The sequence below is a fragment of the Pseudopipra pipra genome, chromosome 3 (assembly GCF_036250125.1).
Source record: "Pseudopipra pipra isolate bDixPip1 chromosome 3, bDixPip1.hap1, whole genome shotgun sequence".
In the NCBI taxonomy this organism is placed as follows: domain Eukaryota; kingdom Metazoa; phylum Chordata; class Aves; order Passeriformes; family Pipridae; genus Pseudopipra; species Pseudopipra pipra.
Window position 1 is genome coordinate 95,561,927 of NC_087551.1, and position 26,302 is coordinate 95,588,228.

Below are 26,302 nucleotides of genomic sequence, written 5' to 3' on the forward strand. Positions count from 1 at the left end.
GTGAGTTTTGAGAGGTGCACAGAGGGGGGCAGATCTGGCATCCAAGCTCTGTCCACCTAAAAGCACATTCTAAAACACTCTAAAGGTACAATGACTAGGTCATCTTCAGCAAGTGTAACAAGGATAAGTAAGTTTAAAAGGCTCCATCTACTTGTGCAGACCTTTAGAGACTCCTATGGTGTTTTCCATAAACTATAGGTCTTTATGGTGGTAGGACTGCATCATCCCTCCTCAGCTAAATAAGCATGGATGGTCTATGTTGTAGACAAATTACAAGTCTTTTGAAGCTTGGTGTTTGCATTTTTTATGGGTTTCTTGTTCAGTTGATTTGGTGTTAGGATTTTTTTTTGTTTGTTTTGGCTTTTTTTTTAGATATTAATGGGATTAATTTAGTTTCCAAAACAAAGCACACAAAGGCACTCCTTCAGCACAAACGCAGTTCAAACTAATGCCCAAGCACCTCTGTGTTTTGGAGTTTTCAAAAATGGATATTTGAATTCCATGATTTAGAGTTCAGGCTCGTTCAAATTATACATAACATGAGCCCTCTCCCATAACTCGTGCCACAGCAAGTGCAAGGTAATAACAGGTTCCCTTAACCTCACTTCATTTCCCTTAGAGCTTGTTTTATCAACTACAGAAATACTTAAATACAATTTTTTAATTTTTAAAATTATCAAAAACTCTTAAGTGCATGGTTGTCTCTCAAATCCCTTGCAGAAGCAAGATGCTCATAGTTTTAAACAACAGATCTTTAATGCTTTTTTTAAGCATTTAAAATGTAAAATTATATGACTAATTTCATACCTCAAATGTGAAGCAAGTTTTAAATAGTAATTTTTACCTGGGAAAACTGGCAATACCCGTTACTGTTTCCATAGGTGAGAACAGCAAATTATCACCCAGCAATTTAGAATCTTAAACACTGAGCATAACCTAAAGCATGAACCAACTATAGGGAGGTCAAAAGGAAAATCCCTTGCTGTGAAATCTCGGAAAAGCAGGAAACATCTGCAACTGAAAAGATACTTTGAAATAACAAGAATCAACTAAAAAAATTACATATAGACTAAAAAAATAGTAATTTAAAATATTAATTTATCTTCTTACGGTTTGAAATCATACTTTTCTTTGTTATTTTCTGACTTTTTGTTTTGATAGATTTCAAATTTAGAGGGGAAAAAAAAAAGTCAAACCAATTCTCCAGAATGCATTATGCAGTAAGCACAGAAATTAACAAATTAAGAAGGGAAAATGATAAACATAAATGCCAAAACCAATAAAATACTCATCTTTAAATGCCAACATTTAGATCACACTGTCCCAGTGCAGATAAAACTGTTGAAACCTGTAAAATAATCTGACCAAGGTCTTGACTTTAAAAAGAACTGAAGTCAACCATTAAGCTTATACATGGACAAATTATTTTATTGCCTTTCTTCTGCTGTGTTCACCCTTCTCAGGTCTCCATTCCAACAAGCACCAGACCTGGGTAAATCCTCTTAGATCTTCTGAAGTCAACCTCAGGTAGGTGTAAGGACATTGCTGCATATCCTTTACTTGGCCATGCTGCTCTTACTATGTAAAAAACTAGTCCACTGTACAGATCTGTTGGGCCAACCTGAAGTTTTCCCCAATCTCTTTATAATTTCCCAGCAGTACGATCGTAAAGCATCTGCATTTAATGGTCTGTCACCTGGTGGGGTGGGGACGAAAGAAAGCTCTAAAGCCTCAAAGCAGAGCTTGTTTTCTGCAAGGAGGAAGTGATACATTTTGTTTTTTCTTTTGCTTTTCTCATCTGTTTCCAAGAAATACGCATGCCATTAGAGGATATATGGATATAAACAGAATATAGCAACTTAAGCAGAAATCATCTCTTTGTTGAACAGGTAACCTGTCATTGTCCATACGATCAATGAAGTATCAAGGTCACAGCAATCTCTTTAAAAAGGACAAACTCTTAGAGAGCTGAAAGCAAAAACATGTTTAAGGATGTTCTTGAATAATGAAAATACTGACTGTGACTATGAAAAAACAAGTGGACTGTCTGCTCACATACAATATCATTTTTGGTGTGAGTTGTGATAAAGGCTGGTGAAAAACTGCCTTTGTTGATATTTCAACTACAGATCATAAAAATTAAGCATAAATTTGCTCTACAAATGAAGTGCATTGCACTAGTGAAGTGTGTATATTTGTCTTTAAATGTTAATAGATTATTTTTTCTGCTGCTCAGTATGCCCTCTGTTCAGCTAACAGGGCTGTACTGTGGATTACAAGACAGTGAAATAAATAGGTCCAAGTAGCTAAAACAATGAAGATGCTCTTTTCCTCAGCCATTCTCTACCTTTCTCACATGGCACTTGATCTTTTGTTATAGAACACAATCTTGTTATACCTTATTAAGAAGTATTTCTGAAGATATGTGAAGTACAGGCACTGCAGATCAGTCTGGACTAAATGTCTATCCCATGGTTGCCTCTGTGCCCCTGGTTTAATTGCCAGTCCTGCGCTCCTAGACACAAATTTCCCATAATTCCAGAAAGCGAGAGTCCTCTCAGCTCCATTCCTTATAAGTAGACTGCCATGGATTTAAAATTACATGCAGCAAATAAAAGATTCTGCCAGACACAGTCTGCTTTTTTACATTACTAAACTTTGCCATATCATAGGGACAATCACCTCCTGTGCCATTTCAATCCTCTGTGATTCTGTCCTGCCAACTGTGCTGCAGGGTTGCCTTCCCCAAAGCACAGAAGGCACATCCTTTACCAGTGATATTTAAAGCCATCTCTTCCTAAGAACAAAATTGGGAAAATGTAATGCTATGAGAACTCATTATTGAGGTTATGAGACCCTCCTACTCCTCTATCTTAATTAGTTACTACAGCTGTCTTTTAAGTGTTTTACTACAGCACTTTAACTCACAGTAACCATTCCTGACTAAGCTTTTCCTCTACTGTATAACAACAAAATAATTTCATTAACTTCATGGAGAGACGTTCATTGCATTTACCTTACTTGAAGTAAAGATGCAGATGACATCTCCAGGCAATCTATTGGGCAAATAGTACATATTGTTCCTACTAAAATCCTGGGAAAAGAACTCCAGCTTCTTCTGAGTTATACAGAGATCTTGCCTTTTTAATCTCTATTCTTAAGACTCTTAGCAATATTTTTACACCAATTTCTTCTCTCTCATTTCAGTATCTTGAATTATTATTTATCTCTTATTTTTGCATAATAAGGAACTCCTTTTGGATTTCAGAAAACTAACAGAGGTGTTTCCTTTAAAACTAGAAGTCCTAAAAATCCCCAGTGAAGGCAAATCCATATATTGTAAATACACAGCTATTTCACCATGTTGTATTTCACTGTTTCACTTTGGGTTTTTTTTTTTGTTTTTAATCTCAGTATATACTACGCAGAACTTGATTTATTATTTAGCTGCTTTATTATGTAAACCTCCTGCTACTCTGTCTTTCACCTTTTGTTGTTGCAGCATTTTTGAGATCATATAAACAGGCCCAAGAGCTACTGCTAAATAATTGAAATTCATTTCATTTTTAGAATGGATTCCCCCCTGGAACATCTGCCGTAATAATATTCTACTCCCAAAATAAATTTCCATTTACATTCACTGGTGTGCTTTTTGTGAAGACTCTGGGGGAAAAAAAAAAAAAAAAAAAAAAAAAGAGGAACTAAAATGGGTAAGAATGACACCAAAGAGATATAATTAGCTAAAACTCTTTTCCAAAAATAATAGTATGTTACATCAGCAGTTTTATTACCATGGCAATGAACACAAATTTTTGAAGAGTTTTATATGCAGAAAATACATATAAGATAGGCTGTACTTCCCTTTTTTCTCCCACTATAAACAGCAGAACATGTTAAAAGTTAATCTTTTTACAACTGATCTTGATTTCTTCGTGTAACTGTGATAAATTCAATCAAATAATCTATTTAGAGGCAGGTTATTTCCTGCTATTCAGTGTTGGATCTACAGTCAAATACCACATGTAAAAAACACCCTGTCCAGAACATGATATAAATAGACACAATTTATAATAGAGCTTTATTGCAAAGCTAATGTCATCTGAAAGAAAACATGGTAAGAAGACAGAGTCTGAAGAAGTGAAACATTTTTCATGTAAGATTTATACCTAACTCCCGTGAGAATACAAATATAATCTCAGTGTGGGAAGAACTGGCTTCTGCTAGAAAAACTAAGCAATAAAGCTGGCACCCACGTCACCCATAAAAACTGCAGAAGCTTGGTCTATTCCAGTCTACAAACAGGGAAAGACAGAAAGAATGGTTGCCTATTGGATACCTCATGCTCAGCCCTGCCAGTATCACTTTACTCTCCATCCCTTCTCCCAGCAGTGCCACAGCTCCCACCTGACACACTTGCTAACGCTGAGGTCGTTGTCCCTCACTCGTTAAACTTTTACAGGCCAGTGCAACTGCCTGTGACACTGGGGGGTGATTGAAAATCTTCTGTCTTAAAACAGTTAAAGAGCTGTAAAACTTTATCCTAACAACCACAGGTTTCATCTTAACTTATAAGACTAATTATTTAATTCAACAAATTAAAGCTCCAGTCAGCAAAACACTGAACACACTCCAAAATGGCAGCTTGTGAGTGAATGGTTCAGCTGAGTTCACTGGGACTACTGAGGTAACTAAAATTAAGCAAGTGGTTTTTTGGTCCGACCCCTAGGCAAATTGACACCATCGTGTACTTGATACTAAGTCCCAGACGCAAATGCTAATCTCTGCAAAGTAAACACATTTTCCTGGCAGATTACATTGTCCAACTGCTTTACAGTCACACAAAAAATGTGACTCAACAGAAGAATCCACCTGCTTATCTATATAATTACATTTATAACCTATAAGGAGGAGAGCTGTGACTCAACCAGCTCACTGCACACATTGGTTGCCCGGGCAGGAGATGGACTGCGACTTACTAAAGCAAATAGTCATTAAACCATTATCAGACTCAAAGTCCGAGATGAACCTTCTGATTCTGGCCTAATCTACAACACTGGAGAACAACGGTGATAAAGACAAAACAAAATGTTATCATACAATGCAATTCAACTACCTGGCAACATATTGTGAACAGGTGTGGCAATGTTAACATCCTGGAGGTGTTTCAGTGTCTCAGTGTGGAACAGGCGAAGCGTAGATCCAGATGTGAAGGCAATCCAGACTCCCACTCCAGCAACAGCCATGTGAGAGATTACCATCCCTTCCTCTTGGTGGGCTTCAAAATGGTTCTGCAAAAAAAATAAGTACTCTGTGGGGAGATGCAACTCAAAGACATCATTCAACCTTATAATTTACTAAGAACTAAACATCTGAAGAATGTTCAAATGTTGAAGAACGTTCAAATGCTATTCAGCATAGGCACTTTATCTTCATCCTCTGACAAGGACAAATCTAGCTTCTTCTGCCTTGCTCAGGATATGTTCTGACAACTGCATATGACATTAATTTTCCTGGGAGATTTTTTTTGAAAATACATCATCATTAGTATGGAAGGATTCTCAGCTCTTGAGCCAAAATTCCACCTAATGACAGAGTAACTCAGATTTTCTGTTTATTAAAAATATCATATGATAGGAGCTAGCAAGCCCAAAAGAGCTCAGACGTAAAAGGATTTTGTATTTCTTTATCAATACTCCTTTGGGAAAACTACCACAGATGTACTTTTATCTACAGCAGAACTTCTCCTTCAACAAATAAAAAATACTTCTCTTCTGTTCTGTTAGGGGTTTTTTCAGAACAAAAATCAGAGAATCAAATAAAAAGTCATCTTTAGAAAGTAGATTGTTTAAGAATACAAACACACAATTATTTGCTCCACACATAACAATGTATGCCTTAATATTGTGGCTTGTTTTTTGATGATTCTGAATTTCACAAGTATTAGCTATTGTATAAGTATTTGTTTTCCCATATTTCATAATATCGATGTTTTTTATTATAAAAGCCAAAATCCTCTTTCTAAAGATAATTAACACAACAGTTTGAAGACAGACTGTTTTCCTTGATCTAGAGCCTTTATACATACAACTTCTACATGTCTCCGGAAGGCTGAAACCTCTCTACATGTCCCTGTTAACATGCAAGATAAAGCTGTAGTGAAGTTTTTTAATCATTAACAAGAAGGAATTTTTTTTTTTCTCCCAGTTTTGCCTTCTAAGACTGTCTCTGAAGTTAAACACAGCCTTTTATTGTTGTGCCAGCTATTATTACAAAACTAGTCTGATAAACATAAAACTTACTTGGCTAAATAAATGAGAAACTGTTCTTTGGATAAAAATCTCTCTATGAAGAATATGGAAGTAAGTAACTGCTCTAATATTCACTTAAGATATTATATACTCTTCATCATATTTGCAGATAAAATGCAGAAGTAGTCTGTTCCTCCATGTAAAGTACACTAATTTTCCAAGCATTACAATTAAGACTTACATTTTGGTAATTTTTCATCAAAATCTAAATATAGCAGGGTTATAGATGCATAGTTCAAATTTTCCATCCAAATTAAACAAACAGGCTAAGATCAGAGACAAAGGATAAAAGTTTATGCTTCCACAAAGCATAACTTGGTATTATGCTTAGTAAGCACTTAATTTTCTTTTCATACTTTATTGCTGCATAAATTAGTATTTTCACTGAGAAATTTGCCATTTAAAAATAACGGGAATGATCTTTTAAGTGTTTTCATTTGTTAACACTATTCTTTAAATGTTCAATTTTTAGTAAATGAAAAAAGTTTTTCTTCAGCTAGACAGTGGCTCAATTTTGAGTGTTAATGTATTACCTTTTGACTCTTCGAATAACAATACTATAGAATGCAAGGTAAGCAACTCTGGCAGACACATTTATATTCACTGTTTTCCTCAAGTAACCTCCATTCATTCTTTACTGGAGGATAAATACAATTTCAAAATCTTACAATTTATTCAACAGAAGAAATTATAAAAAACCCCCACCTTTCAAAGTCAGAAACAGCTCTTTATGACTAGATTTTCTGATATACTCATCATGCATGTTTCACTGCAAATAGGATTTTAAAATATTAACTTCTCTTTATAGACTCATACATCCCTACACTGATTGGCTTTTGAGAACTTCTCAGGGACAGATCCAAGGCCACTGAAGCGAATCTGACCAGCAACTTGCACTGTTTGAAATTAGAAGAAAAATAAAGCAGATTGTAAAAAATTAATTGTCTATGGAGTGGTCTGACCACAGCTGAAAACTGTTGGTGCCACTGAAAACAACTTACCCATGCATTTTTGTCACATTCCATTTTACCAGCCAATTCATTATACTCCCACTTAGTCTACCCTGCCATTTGTGCAGCTGTCTGCTGAAACACAGACATATTTAAAGTAAAACCATAATAATGAAAACACCACAAGAAACCTGTAAAAAGAACTATTCTTCTCATTGAAAGGGTCTTCAAACAGAGAGAAGGAACATATCCCAAACGTGTACCTTCTTATGCATAAGGTTTTGTATTACGGATAGCTTTGACATCTGTATCAATAACATGTCTATCTGAAGACTAATAGCTGGTCTTTTTCTTCTATTTTTTTTTCTTTTCATAACAAGAAATACAGATACAAAGGAACAAACGTCTTATTCTCTGTGTTATCAAAAAAAAAAATTGAACTTAATTTTTTTTCTCTTAGTTTTCATACCTACATTCCTCTCTATTCAAAGCCTGGCTCTTCCCCCCCTCAGGCTCTCTTCTTCTAACTCTATAGCAACACAGGAGCTGTAGAAGACATAGTGGCTGCCTGAGCTCGATGCAGCTCACTGTGTTCCAGCAGTGTGGGGCATAGCTGGAGCATTTCTTTGAGGGGTGCTCACTTATACCAAACAGCCGCACCAAGAGCTGAACCACAACTTCTCAAGCTTCATGAGAAATGCATAATGGGCTTCATCTTCAATGTAAAACAAATGACTTTCACTACTTTAAAGAAGTTGTAGTACTCAGGCAAAATATATGTATAGGGATTTTAATTTGGTTTATTCAGCTGAATGTTTCAGTGTAACTCCTGCATAGTCAGCCAAGTTTTAAAAACAAGACAAAATAGACCAGGATGGAATGACTTCAGCTGGTGACTTTATTCTATTAAACACTCTCACATTTTTTGAAGCTTTTAAACAAACACGAACTGCCTTTTCAAAGTGCAAGGGGCTACAGGAACAGTGAAAAATATGGGATGTAGGTCTATACCTAACAGCAATACAACTGTCAGATTTAGGGTCAAAACTAAGTAACAAAGTTCTTCCTCATAAACAGAGTATCAGAGTATGTAATTAATATATAATAGCAATTGATGCATTTCTCACATGTGCCTTGCCAAGGATCTTGAGGCATTGTGCCAGTTTGGGGCACTGTGCCAATAAAATACAATACCTAAAACATTTTATTACACTAACATATCATTAGACAATAACATATCATTAGAACAAGTGAATTGAGAGTCTTATCTATATCAGAGATGTGGGGGCAGGGGGAAGGGAAGGCAGGAAAAGAGAAAATATTCAAACCCAATATACAGGATGCCAAATCTGCTCATTTATTAACAATCATTAAATAATGAAAAAATCTTAAATAAAAATCTTAGAAAAGCAAGGAGACATGGAATGAGCTTGTTTTCAAGGATAATGTACTTTGCACTTGGCGAGTGCACAGTTAAACAAAAGATACCTATGAAGTAAAGAGTGCCTCACAAGGAGAAAGTTTAAAAAATGGTCTTGAATATGGGCTTGCACAAATACAGCCTTAAAAATTAGTCAGGGGCCTTTATAGATAATGTACATGACACAGAGCACACAGTATGTATGCATGATAGCAGGAAGCAATGAACTAACAAGCATCTGTATTGGAGTACTTATGGAGTATCTCCACATTAAGCAAATGGAGATATAAAGAAGTTCAGTAAAGAGGGAAGAATAACAGTTAAGCCCTGGATTCCTGCTGATAGAGCTAAGATTTAAGTTTCTGCAAAAGATCTTGAGTCAAATCATTACTACTAACTGTCAACAAGAGAGAGCACAAAGGGAGAACAAACATTTCCTTGTTGCTGCTTCCCTTCATGGAGCAAAGCTTCTGCTCTTTACAGTAAGGAAGAGGCAGCTCAGATGTATATACAATATAGAAGATACATATAATTATTATATTCTATAAACATTTTAATATAATATTTTAATAATATTAAATATTTAATAATAAATATTCAATATAAACAGAGTTTAAATTGCCTTGTATCATATAATATTGAAACAATATTGCCAATAAACATGGCAAAGACATCATAGCAGATCACTTTTGGAAATATAAACCCAGGAAGTTATCAAAACAAGTCAGGCAACTGAGCAGGCAGCAATAATGAAAACAGTGAACTGTTCAGTCTGGCGAGTTGACGAGAATAAGATCAGTACTTGCACATAGAGAAGCAACAAAAAATCATCATTTGCTCACAGTTCTATGAGGAAGATCACATGCTATGGCATGGGTATTTGTGTGACTGATCGTCAGCCAGACATAGAAAAACCTATCATGTTCTTGAACAAAATTATTTGTGTTGAAAAAACATTACTCAACCCATACACACCATTTCCAGTTGCACCATTTCTTATATGTTGTTTGTTGCAGCATTCATTGTGTTTATATTAATTATAGCTATAAGAATCAGTAGACCTGTAATAATGTGAGCTCTGAAAAACGGAGGGATTAGTTTACAAAGCACCCCAGAAATGAGAAAAAGCCTACTGTGATGCTTTTGTAGGAAAACCAGTAGTAACAGCTGAAAAATGAAACTGCCATGTCTAAGACAGATTGATAGAATATTTGTAATTTTATCTCTCCGAGCTTCTGTTTTCAACACTGCAATCCATGGTGCTGTACTGCATTATGACAGAGGAAGCTTTAAACGTTCTTTAATCCTCAAAGCTTGTTTAATTCTGGGTTTGTTCTCCTCTGCCAAAACAGCCCAGAATAGCCCAGACTGCAGCCATACCATCTGATCTAGGGAGAGCTTTGTGACAGAATTAAGCCAGGATTGCCAAACATTTACCGAGATCTGGCTGTGAATATTCAGCCCTACACAGGAACAATCCATCAGTGATCTCTAACCATTGCTATGCATTTCCTGGTGGGAATCAGAGAGATTTGTCATCAAAGTCTCTCGAACAGTAACCATGTGTCCGAGACTAATAAAGTTCATTCCAAGCACCTCTCCAAATCACTCGTCAGAAATCTTTCCCTAATCATACCATTCAAACCATCAACCAAACAAGCCTTAAAGAAAAACAAAGTAGAAAAATACGTGATCCAAGCATCTTCTTGGATGAAACAAATCACCCAAAACCCACAGAAAAAAACAGAGGAAATTAGGATGTTAGCTATTTCCCTGCAAACCCATGACAGTGACTCACAGAATCAATTGTACCAAATAGACAATTGTTGGGAGAAAACACGATCATCAATGAAACAAAAAAGCAGCAACAAAGCACACAAAGAAGGAGGCTGTGAGCTCATCACAACTCCTGTTTGAAAGAACTTTATGGCTGTAAACATCATGCAATTCAGTGACACTGTATTGTAAATTGAAGGAGAAGTTTAATTCCTAATGTTTTATCAACTCTTAACTTTGGACCACTAAGACGTTCTTTTGGCGGAAGTTGCAATTTTGACAAAAATAAGAGCTTAACACTTCCACAACTTAACACTTTCTGGCAAATGTGGTCACAAATATGAGTTTGAATCCTTAACACTTCTCTCATTCCAGAAAAGATGGCTTTTGTATGGCTATTAATTGGAAAGTGCTCTTATGCAAATCAAATTTTTGTAGGCCACTGAGAAGCAAAACTCTGAATGTTTTCAGAGTTTTATTATATTGTACTGTATTACTGTTTTATGATATGATCACAATGTAAAAGTAACATCTAACTATATAGAGGCAGTCCCTTAATTAAATTGTCTTCTGTAATTAAAAGGAAATTCCTATAGACACTCATTCCTTTGCTGCCTTTCCTCAGATTTTGTTTTTAAGAAAATCTCTTGCCCCAAATATTCTATGAGTTCAAGCACCTTATGGAAACTAGCGGGCAAAAGGAAGCAAGGTATAATGAGACATCGGCAGAGAACTGAGACCATGTTTAATAAAACATGGTCTTAAATCATGAAGTTTCCTAAACAGATTTTAATCTTTAAAGTTTCACCTCTGATAGCCTGTAGCATAATACTTGAGCAATGCTTTTAAAAGTGTTTACCTCTATAGAATGCGTCACAGTGCTGATTACAAAAATTTGTCCACCACATGCAGCCCAAATGGTCTCCTCCATCACAAACAGACTTCTAACAGGCAGAACTCCCAATTTAACTATCTTCTGAGGTTCTGTGTTCCATGTCCCATCTTGAATAAAAAAGAAGAAGAAAGGTTATACACAACCAAATGGTGATCTTTGCTTTAAAACAGTTCTGAAAAGCCTACTGTTTGAATTTCTGGGAGTTGTCACTTCAAGCTATGCTGTGATTTATGTATGATTAATTTTAGCTTCCAGGGTAGGTCTGTAAGGATAATACAACATTACAGGGAAAACTCAAAACCAAGCACTCACATATCTGTCAATTGAACAAATTTTATCTAGATTAAATGATAATCCAAGAATCTCATATTGCTGTTCTGATACAACTGCTTTCCTTTCCAGAAGAAATACAGTCAGAAAGCCATGGCAGACACAATCGTCTCCAACTCAGGAGGAGCTCACAATCAACTTATTTCAAGATGAATCAATTTCCAACTAGGACAGATTCATCTTTCATGTGAAAAGTTGCCATCCAGATTTTTATGGTAGGCTCTAACGAGTTCAGATGACTCTCTAAGAGCATTTTGACAGAATGGACCTTCCTGCTACTAGATGCTTCATTTAGGAAGGAAATTTAAAAAAAAAAGACATTAAAACTTAGTCTTGTGCCATATCTTCACTTTTCTTATTTTTTCCCCTAACTATAAAACCCAAAGTGTTTTCTTTGGACTGCATTTATCAGATCAAAATTACATTTTGCATGTGTACGTGGCACAATCAGTTATTCAGTGAGCTTCTGATAAGAAATCCATGTCACTACTTCCTGCTCTGGTCATTCTCACTTGCCATCTCTTTGAAAAAAGGATTAGGAGATTATTTATCCCCTAAATTAAAAGCCAGAAACATATATCACAATAATAATTTTAATAATAATTTTAATGCTTTCATGTTAGTTTATATATTGTAAGTGCTCACTGAACATAGTCTCAAAGATCACATTTCTATACATTATGATTTATTAATAATATAAAAGTCTGTTAAAGTATCTGGGTTTTTACACTAAGATAAAATACATATTTTAAAGCACGATTTCCTCATTTTAAAGTTTTCTTTCTCTACGAGCTGCAGAAAAGTTGTCTATTCACACTGGTTTCAACTCAGTAACCACTTCAATTTTGATTGATGAGACCAAGGTAAACACATCTTTAGAGAAGCATTTAATTTTTTCTTTTCCATCCTGAAAACAAGTGTATCTTTTATTATTTTCTTAGGTGAAGGGGATACAACATTTCCTTCTTCACCAATAACAGCAGCAATGAAAATGAGAAGCCTCATTTCTAGAGTACTTCTCAATACTTCTGTCATCTGTATGATACAACCTTTGCTGAGTCATATTCAGGATGTGGCCCTCTTCTGAAAGCATTTTTGTAAAAGTGACATTTAGTTTCAGACTGTCAAAACAATTTTCATTATTTTAGTTTGCATTGAGAAGAGTGCCTCCAGTTATTAGCGTGCAAACTCTCCCAGCAATGTCAAAGTTATTCTGTGTTCTTTGTGACTCATTTGAACTATTAGTAATAAACAAACTTCTTGAAAACTTTTCATTCGCTAGCAACCAGATTATCCTCAAATTAAATTCTAAAGTGGAGGCTGCCCATACTCTATTAATGCTGTAACCAATGTAGGCAGTGCAAAGCCTTCAGAGAGTGAAACTGCACACGTGTGTGGCCCAACTTTCATTGTGTAAGTGATGCTGACTGCAGAAGTTGTAACAGCATCCTGTACGTAGCACCCTTTTTTGGGATAAACCCAACATAATTCTAGTACATTCTTGCTACCTTTTCTGAAAGATAAAGACTGTGAATTTGGGCAAAGTGCAGATATGCAGAACAAAAAGCTATCTTTTCTTTTGTAGTTATATTTTCACACTGATCAACACAACGTACAGAAAAAAAATAATGGAACTTCCAGATCAGACAGCATCTGAGACAGATGAGGGGAATAAAAGGGTAGGGGGAGGCTCTCTAATCTGGTAATTAGGCAGTATTTAAAGGATGGGTCATCTGTGTTCAGCTCCCTGCCTCAGTGAATGATTAAATAATTATACAAATTGGAACGACACCAGGAGGAGAAATTAAGCACTGTGCATCTCTCTCCTCTTATTTGGTGGCAGCCAGGGAAATCTGTTGAGAGTGGGAAGCATGGGTAAAAATCTTCTCAATAAAGCAAGAGATTAAGTCTGGTAATCCAACACACTTGTGTAAATGCTTTATCCACAGGCTGCTGGATAAAAGAAAGATCACAACATCACTATGCTGACCAAGAATTTTATCACCCATCTGCAAAATTACTCAGCAAGTCTGTGTCTAGTTCACAAGTTGTTTTGAGACTATCAAAATCACACTTACAGAAAAACATAATACTCTCCCCTGCCTCTCTCTCCAGATCTCAGCAGACCCCATTCAACACCTGCCTGCACAGACTTCATGTTTGATGCTGGCTGTTTCATCTTATCTGCCTGATCCAACGTTCATTGCTTCTAAAATCTAAGTGAAAAGAAGCATTATTTCTATTCTATTTGTGTAAACACCTGCAGATTCAAGACAGACTTATGTAAGTAGTTCCAACAACTGGAACTATCCATGTAGTTAAAATTAGGCCCAGCACTTTCAAAAAGATAAGGAACAGCCTCGTTTGATGCTGTAAAATCCTTGGTTAGTTACTGACTGAATAAATTTATTTTTTTGCTAACAAAAAAGAAAAGAAGCAGAAATAGTAGCTGAGATAAAACTTTTGCCAACAAAATCTCAAGGCATACAATAGGACAACATCAGTGCAAGGACCCCAGCAAACTATTGTCTGAAAAGTAGGAATTGAACAACAGAAAAACAAACAGTGGAGATGTATACAGCGTGAGTCCTGGAGATCTGGCTGGAGATTACCTGCAGGAGTGCTCACAGAAGTGTGGCTTGTCTTAGAATTCTGCTCAATCAATGCCTTGCTTCTGTTCTCTAAATAAACATAATTTTAGTTTCAGGAAGATTTTATGGTCACTATTGTCTCTAGAATGATGAAAAGCCACACAAAATAAAATAAATTTTTCTTCTACCTATGAGGTAAATATATGGAACCAAATGAGATGTGATATGCAGCACATATATCCTATAACCAGAGGTCAGTCTTCTGTGTAAATCAGATACCTGCACCCTGAGCAAATACAAGACCAAACCCTGTTACCTGTGGTAACATGAAGGAAACTGTGGAAGAAGAGACAGTAATTTTCCTTCTGCTTTGTGAGAAAAGTCCAGACAAGTACTAACAACACAAAGATTACTGTATGATTTGCAAGTTTATTTGACTTGGATCTTAAACTGGCTTTATCAAAGCAGGTGTAGACTTAATATAAGTACACCAAATGTTTGATATCCAGGATATGACAGCCTCTGTTAGTTTCAGTAACATTATTGTTAATAGAATCTATATGAACTGCAGGTGCAGTTATTTGCAGGAATGAGAGGCATCTACAAAATCTGAGAACAGGGGCAAATACAGAAACGAATCTAGGGGCTTCTGGGAATTAGATGCTGAATATTTACGTTATATAAAAACAGTCTGATATTTACATATTATATTAATATTTTAAAAAATAGAAGACAGTTTTTATACTAATAGATCTGTTTTGTGCCATTATTTTTAATACTCTCTGTAAGTTATATTTCTCAAGTAGTTATGTGCCATAGTTTATATCCCAATGTTGAACAGTACCTTGCAATGCTTTTATCAGGCAGTTTAGCTGCATCAAAGATATCTCATGCTCATAAAATATTTCAAAGGTTTTAATGTATAAGAATATTTCTGCTAGTTAATTTTGTTGTGAGTCTTGTGATTTTTATGAATTTTGGAAAATTAGTTATCTTTCTATTCACTCATATTTAATAAGATAGGAAGGTTTAAAACAATGTTCATTTTATAGAACAGAATGTTGGCTATTTTATCTTTCTGTGGTTTGTTTCCATAAAACCTAGTGAAGGAAAGTAATACTATTTTACAGTAATTTACAAATCTCTTATTATTTAATTTATAAATAATTTCTGAATATTTAGTATTTTTCATAATCATAATTAGTTGGCAAGCTCAAGTCTTCATATGAGATAACTTATTAACGTTAGCATATAGTTTATTTCCTCAGAAAGTCTTCTCAAAGTTTGTAGCAGTTTTCTCTTCTTTCACACTTTCAGTCGAGCTGAACCAAACGTGCTTTTTTGTTGACAGTTTCCTCTCTTGCTTAGCAGCACTATTGATGATTTCAACAGAGCTGCCAACACAGCCCTGGGAACAGCAGTTCTTGGTTAATTAGTGCAGTGGAGCACAAACATTTTTTCCATCACATGGTACATAAACCAGCACTGTGGAGGAGTAAAATGGTAGCTACAGAAGTAAAAAGTTTAGCACATTCTTTACCAGTTGGAAATAAGATGAGAGAGTCAGGTCTGCTCTTCTAAATAGCATATAACTAGGAGTGTCCTATGTTATACATGCATAATCATTTTTTCCACATCTGCATCAAATTCTTCATACTAAATAGCTGACAGAGCTCTATCTAACGTTACAGAGAGAGTGGTGCTGGGGGTCCCGGCAGGAGATACACAAGTAAGAGCCACAGCAATGTCAGTGTATTCCTGGTAACGATTATTATGTGTTACTGCTAACAGTGACAATGCAGTCAAGACAACAGTATTTATTTCAATATCACTGCTCTAGTCCTCTCTCTAACAGCTTAATGCCACTTCTTACTTTTCACAGCAATACCTCTCACCACGTCTACTCTAAGTGGCAATCACATGCCAGAAATGCACTCTTCAGACAAGCTGGAACAGTACATCAGTCCACTCAAGCTCTGAAATCAGTGCTTTACATTTTGACATCACTGCTTTACATTCCACATATTCCTCCTTTCCTCAATTTTTGTCCTCCAACAAAGGACAAAAGTGTCTTACCAAATGAATCAAGGAATCTTGCCAATAAACTGACTTGCTACTCCTTCACTGTTGTAACTGTCTCCCCTTACTCTTGCATTTCCTTTCAGTTTTGATCATTTTCCTTGATACTAATCCTCTGAAAATGTTCCCTGATTATGAGGCCTCTTTGGACAGGTAAGTCATCTTCAGAGATCCCTAAGTTTTTACTGGTGAAGTCTCTTTGAAGAATATAAACTTCTGTTCTGTGCATGGCCAGAATTGCCTCAGCTGTTGATTGATTCACATTCAATTGCAATCCTCAAAGCTGAGCCTTTCTTCTTTTCATAAATCTCAGGGCCAGAACCTAGCAGCATACACCTACAGGAAAAGGCTCCACAAAAACCTGTTAGAAAATACAGCTTTTGTTAAAACACGCAAGAGTTTTCTCTTATGGGTGTGTGGGCTCAGTTCTCTCTATGGCAAAAGATGACTCTCATCAGTATCTTCAGGCTTCCAGAAGAGACCTCTAGCCACCCAGGTGACAGATACTTGGAGCGGCAATGGCAGCATTGGCATCCCTTCTCCATGCTCTTGGGAAAAAGAAGAATTAAAGACTGAGTGAGAGGCAACAGTGCAAAAGTTTATATACTAAAGAAACATTTGATAAAATAGAGGTCTCTTCAACTGAAAACCTAGTGCCTTACCCGTGAGGATACTATATGAGAAATTCTATGTCCTTTTTCTCCTAGCCTCTTTTAAAAACAAAGCAGCATGATTCATCCTCAGCTTGAGAAACTCACCATAGCTGCAAGCTCTCCTCTGTGAAACACAAGTAGCACTTCTCTAGCTCAGCAGCACCTGGAAGCAGGACGATGTTTAGAAATGCCTAGTTTCAATTTCTTAAAGCTTTCTTTGGACTTCTCTCTACTCAGTGTCACAGAAGAGCTGAGCTTAGAAGGGACTTCTGGAAATTACTTGTTCCAACCTGCCTGCTCAAGCTGAGTCACCTCATGCTGGCTGCCCAGAACTGTGTCCATATGGCTTTGAATATCTCCAAGGATGGAGACTCCACAACCTGTGTTCCCTGATGTTCAGATGGCATCTGCAGAGAGGTGGATCACCAAACATGCCTAATAGTATGAATTTAATTCTGGGAGTAAGCATGCAAGAACTCACTGTGTGTGCTGTACACACCAGCGAGAGGCTACACATACCAATCATTGCAATCAAAGCAGCACATCTGTTTTATGCATCTGCTCTCTCATCCTAACCAAACTCTTTCTGAAACTACTAATATATTAATTCTTCTACTCTCTGCCACAATCACTGAGTTTTTACTTTCTTTTTCCTGTTTCTCTCCATATTCTTTACAGGACTTTATGGAAAGGAAATGTGTATCAGTGCCTAGCAGAAAGGAAGTAGCTGGAACTGAGTACAGCATATCAGGAACAATACACCTATATTACATAAAGATTGTGATTTCCCTTTCCTAAGACACTTTTGTGAATGGAAGTCAAACAGGCATTGACCTTTTTTGCTATTACATCACTCAGAAAACACATCTGCTGGGCTGTCTGCAATCATCACAAAGGGGTTTTGTTTGTTTGGTTTTTTTTTAACAAAGACAATACAATGTACTTTTCCCTTAACCTCTTCTAGAAAAGTGCTTTGTCTGGAAATATTCCTAATAATTCAACCTGAGGCAAACATAAAATGCAGAATTTTTCAGACTGATAACTACGCAAAAGTTAATTGCCCTGTAAAACAAAGTCCCGACAGATGAGGTGCTCCCATTCCTATATACAACAGCATTTAATGCATTAGCTATTTCACAGTTCCCCAAAGTAGTCTTCTCACTCACATGAAATTAAGGATTATTGATAATAATTAATGATTATTTTTAGAATTAACATATTAGCTGACCTATATCCTACTTTTCTGTGACATTTTCACAGATCACCATGTTAGTTCATATTTAAGAGCTGAGTAGATTTTATGATACCAGCGCCTCATTGACTCTGCTTTTAATTTATGTTCAAATACATAAATGAGGCTTAAGTACTTTTTACCTCATATGTGAAAACACACGGATGTCTCCACAAAACATGACTACCCTCCAGAAAGGAAGAAATCTCACTGCACACCTCCAACCTCTCACTAATGGCTCTTGTTCCTCGGTTTACTGTACATACTTCTCAGTTTCCCTTTTATATTACTTCAAGACAAGATTTTCTGCAGCCAGAGAGCGTTCTGGATTCTGTTGATCTGACAATGCTCTCTAGTGAAGAAAGTCAGAAGAGAGCACAAGCTGGATATTTACATGCATTGAGCCACCTGAAAACAACAGGAGAAATTAGAGCTGTTTGGGTACTGAAAACCAAATTACACAAGTCATGGGTCTTTGACTACCTACAGTAAGGCATCAGGCTTCAGTGACTGAACTGATCTGCCATACTTTCTGCCCAGGGAGGAAAAGAAAAGGATCACAACTCTATCAGAAATTGTGAGGTAGATTTTTATCTTAGAAGAAAGATTATCCTTTTTCGTTCATGGAGTTGCACAACAGGCTGCACAACCACTTTATCTGTGCATGTCATAGCATTTGTCCTCAGGCTTCAAATCAAGATATGCACTGACATATTTCACATTTGCTTTAAATCTTTTCTTAATCTCCTTAATGATAACAGACCAAAACCCAAGGTGAAGTGCATGGCTGGAAAGTAACCCCCTCTGCAGAACAGAAGGCGACCCTGATGAATTGCACAAAGCTCCTCAGAGGCTGCATTCCCCCTCCCTCCCATTCCACTGCTTGGATTCCTTTGTTTGGTAAAATAGGTCAGCGCTCATAAAAACACCCCTCCAGGCGGACTGCCTCACATAACCACAGCAGCCAACTATAAGGAAGACGGGAGCAGCTGAATCCCACAACTTCCATGGGGTATGGAGAACTGAAACAACACACACTGACCAAGATGTAAGAAAAGGGACCAAAGATGAGTCAGAAAAATGTGATTATTTCCCATCCCAAAGCTTCAGCGATCCTGACCTAGACTCTGACAGGCTCTGTTAGTATTGAGCTGCACAAAACCTGTGTCTTAAAAGACATAAAATAAACAGAGAATGCTGTGATCCTGGTTGATGCAAGAACCTCCAGCCAGTAATGTAATTCAGTCTGGTTAACAGCTCTGCCCCATCCTTAACATTTTCTGTAGTAGATGTGGAACTCATGCATCTTTTCTTAGCTACACTGCCAAAGGAATACAGCTGAACTGTTTACAGGGCCCACCTCATTAGAGAAGCGTGACAACCACCGTTATGCAGCTCACACAAATAAGGCAGTCCAGATCTCTGCTGGCTCTGCACTTGGCAAGGTTAGGAGTCTCTGCTAACGTCTCAATTAAAAATTCAGGTTTCAAACCTTGAGTCTTGCTGTCTTTGAACTGAATTAACTAGATTTGTATACAGTACTGCAGGAGAGTTAGTGAGATATACTGGAGTATACAGACAAGAACCTGAACCACTTCTGGAGAAGACTGTTCTGGTTTAGAAGAATTACCTGGGATTCTCCTTTATTCAAATTATTTTAGCCAATTATTCAGCTAGATACAAAACAACCAACTGTGATGCTAATAGAAAAAGGAGTCCTACCATGAAATACATGAACTGCACACATAGGAAAGACTTATCCTATCTGTACAGAAAGAATGGGGTTGTCCTTTTAAATGAGGTATACAGAAATCTGTATCAATAGGGAATTTTTGTCTTTCATAAACACCAATACTGGGTAGTTGAGTGGAATTAGCATTGTGCTGTGTAAAGTACAGTATACTGCTTGTTAGTGCATAAACTTCTGGACTCTTGCAACACTGAAGATCTCAGGGTTTAAGCTAAGGGGAAAAAATTAGTTTTCACATGCACATATGGTGAAAGTGGGAACAGTATCAAAATCTCTACCATCCTTCAAAAAGAGAAAACAAGTCTCTTCAGATGCACCGGAAAGTCCAGTAACCTTAGTTCCACAGTTTTACAAAGAATTTTCGGAAAATATAGTAGCGGAAAACTACTTCTGCCAAAATACACTGACATGTGAGTTCCTCAGGATGCCATTAAATCATATCACTACATTACCTTCTGCTTTTGTGTAGATTGAGATGTTTCCATTTACTAAGCCAGCAAACAAGTATTGAGACCTATATGTTAAGCTCATAACAGTTGATTTTTCAGGAGTGAAGAAGTGCTGAAGTCGAATTTTCTTTGAGCCTTGGCAACTTTTGTAAATAGAAATGCTATAAAAAGAAGCAAGAAAAAACAGACCTGTGACATTATGCTTTATGTAGTTCTTAATAGAATATGCAAATGAGAGGTTTAGAATAAAATATTGGGGGGGAAGATTTTCTCCTTTATTCTTGACACTCCAGAATGTCTATGTAGATAATTTGCAATTACTTAACATTGACATATGACAACACTTTCATATTACCTTGTCTGAAGAAACATTTATTCAACGAAGAGGGCTAACAGAAATTCTGCTCAAAGTCTTCATTATGAGTCTATCCAAAATATTTATTAATTAAAAAAAATAGGTATTACCTGGAGAACTAGGGACAAGAAAAACTCGCTACCAGATGTCAATTGTACTTAAAATTTACACCATTCCTACTGATTATTACCATGGGTATGTTAGGAATATTGTTAAATCTGGAATTAATTGCACTAATTTCTGGAAGCATGGCATTTTCCTTGGAGAATTTTGTTCTTCTCTTAGACTGGTTAGAAATATCTTCCAAAATAACATGTAGTTACGCAGTTATGCCCTCACTAGCTATAACCAGATCTCTTTGGTTACAGACCTAAAAGTTCAGAAAATGTAGCCTTGTTCTTCAGTATAAATCAAGTGATGAGTCAGTAGGCCATCAGTTCAAATAGAGTAAAATAATTCATGTCAGTACTAAACAGTAATATTATCCATTCGCATGGTAAATCCTGCATAATATCACAGCGTAGAAGGTTAATGGATTCCTCTTTGCCATTCTGAAAGTTTTCCAATACCTGAAGATTATGTTGTAACATTACAAAAGTAATATTTATATTTTTCAGATATGATGCACCATTAATTAATCCTCTTTCATCAGAGAGATGCATTGCTTTAATTTTAAATACTACACGGTATATTTTAAAATAATGTAGAGTGTATTTTTCCTTGATTTAAGTGGAAAGACTACGTTGAGGTCACTGGGATAACACGTGGATACTCCTTAAAAAAGCAAATATTTTCTTGGAATTGACCCTGAGATTAGCTCAGTTGGTTAGAGCATAGTGTTGATAACACCAAGGTTGCAGGTTCAATCCCCACACTAGCCATTCACATAAGAGTTGGACTTGGTGATCCTCGTGTCCCTTCCAACTCAGAATATTCACTGTCTGTGAAATGTATCACACAACTTTGCTATAGAATAGTAAACCTAATGAATAAATCATACGCATTACACCAAAACCAAGAATCACCTTCCTTCTTCCATGCCAAGGCAAATAGTAGGCACATTAGAAGTTGCTGCAAGAACATTTTCAGAGTCTAAAGCTTTGTTTTGCTCTTTCAGCTTCTCCTCCTCTGGTATGTAGACCATGCAGAGAATCCGTGATTCCACATTGAAGCACTCAATAACCTTGGGGCTGGAGCTTTGAAATGAGACTATTGCAATCTGGCCCATCTGATTAGTACAACTGCCAATCTGAATTGGAAAAAGGAAAATAAAAAGAAATATACCAAGACTGAGCTGTCTCCAGGAAGATCAGCATTTACAAGCAGGAATGACTGGAATGTTAACTGAAGAGTGTATCTCAAGTTGTATGAGTGAATATGAATTTTCATGCATTAAGACATAAGAAAATAATTCAGCACAAATACAAGAGATGTCAAAACATTATGTACGCAAAATTGCCTTATACACTCACAAAACCAGTTCTTTATTTTTTGAAAGTAGGAATAATATTATGGCCTATTCTGATATCTGACTCAAAAGTATATACTTTATGTAATGCAATTACAATAAGTATCTGTGTAATATATTATTTTAATAACAGGTGTTCTAAGTTATTTCAGGTTCTCTTAAATGCATTACCTCAGGTAATGCATCTGAGGCTTGTCCTTTGCACCATAACAGGTCTACAAAGAAATGCTCTGTGCCAACAGAAAGAGGGATTATATAATATAATCCCTTTTGTAAACTTGCTGATACAGGATCCTAAATTTCAATCTGATCCAGAAATAAATATCATTAATATGTACACAAATTTGTATATTTTAGAGATCAGAGATATAAAAAAACCAAAACAAAACAAAGAAACCCTACCCAAACAGAAGTAAATGTTTCTATGAAGTAACACTTTATGTTTGTAAAAAATGAAAAAACACAGGAAACAGAAAGAAAGGATATTTTGCGGCAGTAGAAAGTTTTAATTGGCATATATTTACAAATAGCAAAGACAAAGAAATTATATGGGTCACCTAGAAAAAGATCACCAACAAAAGCTATTTCTAATTTTTAATTCACAAGACTAGCCTAAAATTTCAGTACTATAGTAATAAGAAAAGTTCCTGAAATCATTAGTCTGCTTTTTTAAAAAAAACCCAAAACTATATTGACTACCTCACTTTGTCTGCTGGAATATCTGTATATTTGGGGTCATAACAATCTGCTAGAGTAATTTTTTTCCTATGTACAGGTTTAAACAGATTATTAATGGTTAAAACATTCTTAAAATATGAAAACAGACAGTAGGACAGCATGAGCTCATATGGGTTTTAGCAGCCCTCATTATAAATTAGCACATAACTCCCTCATGAATGTGCTCAGCTGTCTGGAATTTGTTCTGTCCTGCACTAACAAATCACACACACGTAACTGACTGCCTACAGAGAACAGCAAGATCACATGGACAAATTACTAGCTATCCTTTATAGAAGTCTATCTTTAAACAAACAAAGAAAAAAAAACACCTAGTTTTTTTTTCGGATCTCTGTGTCATAAAAAAAGTCACAAAAAGCAACAGAGAAAAACAGGAGACAACCCTTCAGTTTCTAAAGATTATGCTTACCCAAAGAAAGCCATGTTCCATGGCACAGGAATCTGACTCTGTTTCTCCAGAGAGGTATGGCTCCGGATTATAAGCTGCACATTCAACCTTCAAAGAGAAGAAAGACAGCTGTTACCACACTAGAAAGATATGCCTGTTTCTGTCTATTTTAGGTTTAAACATTTTAGTTAAACTAAAATGTTTAAAGATATCAAAAAATCCCAAAAGGCAGGGAGTCACTTTAGTCCATCCAGCTTCCCATGGGCAGGGTCAGCTGCATCGGTATTGTTCCCGACATATTCCTTATCTACTCTTACAGACGTTCGAAGCCAAAGACTACAAACTCTCCAGCTGATCTGCTCAAATGCTTCATGATTTTTATTAAGTTTTTCCAAATACCCAACCTAATGTCATCCTTGTTATAATCATTAGCCTGTTATCTCTCATCTCAGCCACCAGGTACTTCTTTTTCTGCAATGTCCTTTTACACATAAGGCTTTTATATGTCATGATCTTGTCTGAGACTCTTCTTCATTAGGCTAAATTAACATTATCACTTAATCAATTAATTATTTTTTTACAAATAATTGGGTTTTTATATTCTTGTTTTTAAAATTATTATCATCACTTCTCGAACTGGCATCTCTCCAGTAGATGTATCAGCCTCGTATATCTGAGAGCACAGAACTTTCTCATCTGAACATGCCATTCTAGCAGAGCTGTGAGCAGCACTACACCATGGCTACCTCTTCTGAAGCCTGTTTCTACAAATCCCATTGATTGATTGTGCTTTGTAACAGTATTACATTCCTAACCAATCCTTAGCTTGCTGGTCTATTAAAATGACTTTAACAGACCCTTCCACTCAAACACCTCTTCAATCTGTACTTGTGAAACTCTTAATTTCTCCCTGAGTATACCATGTGTCTGTCTGCTGACTGTCAGCCCTTTTATTTTTTTTTCCTCTCAGATTATTTCTCCAGGTGCTTTACTCATTTTGAATGCTAATGCTATCTTCCATAATACCCTTACTCCACCCCAACCTCATGTCATCATATTACTGTCAGTAAATTAATAACCATACTCATGATTTTATCATGCAGACCATTTAAAAAACCCTGAAAGCTACACCAGACTCAAGATCTATGTTTAAGTCCATCCCAACTCTGCAGATTATTCAAGCATCAAGGATCTGAAGAAGACATTTTTATGACCAGTCATGAATTTCTAATTTCCCTAATATCCATGGTGAAACAATTCAAAATATATAAATTTGTAACTGTTTATGTAATCAAAAGGTTTCTAATGAGGTGGGATACGACATTTTTACACAAGGTTCTCTATAATTCCCACTAATGTTCTCACCTCGGACATCGCTGTGATTATATTGCAGTACTAGAAACAACTTAGTTAGTATGAACTTAAGACAACTTCACCATAACCTGCAATATCACTTCTCAACAGTGAATAATTAAAAAAAAAAAGAAAGAAAGAAAGAAGCAGGTAAAAGTTAAGAGTTTTAAATTCCAAGTTTACTTAATTTTCCAAAGCGCAAAGAATTTCACAAATCTCCCTTTAGTCAGCAGGCTTCAGGTGATTAGCCTGAGTAAAAAGTGATTATCCTTACTAAAAACAATGTTATTTTTTCACCAACGCAATTCACTATACAGATAAAAGACTGAAATCAACGGATGAGAAAAATAAAAAAAAAAAATAGAGCTATCCATGCCAGTCTTGACATGTCTCATTTAACACATGCTGAAGCTGTCTACTCATAGTGGTGACTTACAGTAGCTGTGACAATGAAATACATCCCTAGTGAAAAACAAGACAGCCTGCATGCTGCGTATTTCCAGTCTGCTTGTTGCATCTCTCTGTCCCTTTGCATCTTAGTCAAAACTGATGATATTTTTTCATAGTTAAACCCTGCTAGTTTAGCTCTCGATCTTAACAGAAGCCTGGTGTGTAAACTTGCTCTGATGAGAGAAGTTTTTACAAGCTCCTTACACCACTGGGCAGCCTGAGCAGCAGAGAGAGAGCTATCAAGGAGGATTAGCCAAGCAAAGGGTCTCTTTCCAGCCCAAGACCTGGCCTGACACCCTAACAAACCACCAGTAGTACTTAAATCATATTTTCTAGTAATATCAAGGACTTGGAAGAACAAGACATGACCAGCTGGGCTCACACCCACATTATCTTTAGGAGGTGCAAAACCGGCAAAGTTGACCCAGAGCTCAGGCAAATGCTGTCACACTCTCCTGAGGTACCAAGGCAAAGACCATCACCCAACTGTACAGGTAACAGACTCCTCCTTCTTTTCAAAACAAAGATCCTGTTCTAACTTGATTACAGAAGTCGAGCATGGCCCTTCATGGCTTCTGGCATGGATCTCCAGGACTTACAAATGCTTAAGCTCTAAGGAAACACATACATTTTAGGTTTCTGCAAAAAAATTAGCTGACTTTTTCACCAATGGTGACTTTATAAAGTATTCAATATAGAAAAAACTAACTGTTTAATAAGACAAGAATGACTATGGTTGTGTGAGAAATTAGAGGGTTTCAGTAGTCTAAACCACAGCTCTGCTCTGAAAACCAGTATCATGGGAATGGCTTAACACTATTACACTTTTCAACTGCATTTCTAACTAGCAACTATTTTCCCCCAACATCCAGGCCTGTATACTCACAGTTGGAGTGAAGCTGCCAGCTGCACTTCCCTCCTGTAGGCTGTCCTACAGGGAGGGCATGCAGACTTACCTCTTTAAGTAGTGTCCATGCAATGACGTTAATGTAATATTGGGATTCTGGCCATACATACCCAATTTTATTTCCATTAGTGTCTTTGCATAAGCCTAACTGACTGATGGTCAACAAGAAATCCTGTTGATACGCAGGAAAAAAACAGTATCCAGTACCCTT

General features: G+C 36.4%; 1 protein-coding gene across 3 annotated transcripts in view; it reads right to left on the reverse strand.

Annotated features, from left to right (window-relative positions):
• The window catches only part of ARHGEF10 (Rho guanine nucleotide exchange factor 10), a 111,148-nt gene that overhangs the window by 7,346 nt on the left and 77,500 nt on the right, over positions 1-26,302 (reverse strand). For all 3 annotated transcript variants that reach the window (XM_064650387.1, XM_064650388.1, XM_064650386.1), the window contains 5 exons: positions 23,403-23,489; positions 21,813-22,036; positions 20,436-20,593; positions 11,314-11,456; positions 5,114-5,288 (listed from right to left, as the gene is read on the reverse strand). In XM_064650387.1, coding sequence (XP_064506457.1) covers positions 5,114-5,288; positions 11,314-11,456; positions 20,436-20,593; positions 21,813-22,036; positions 23,403-23,489 — 787 coding nt within the window. The remainder of the gene's footprint in view (positions 1-5,113; positions 5,289-11,313; positions 11,457-20,435; positions 20,594-21,812; positions 22,037-23,402; positions 23,490-26,302) is intronic.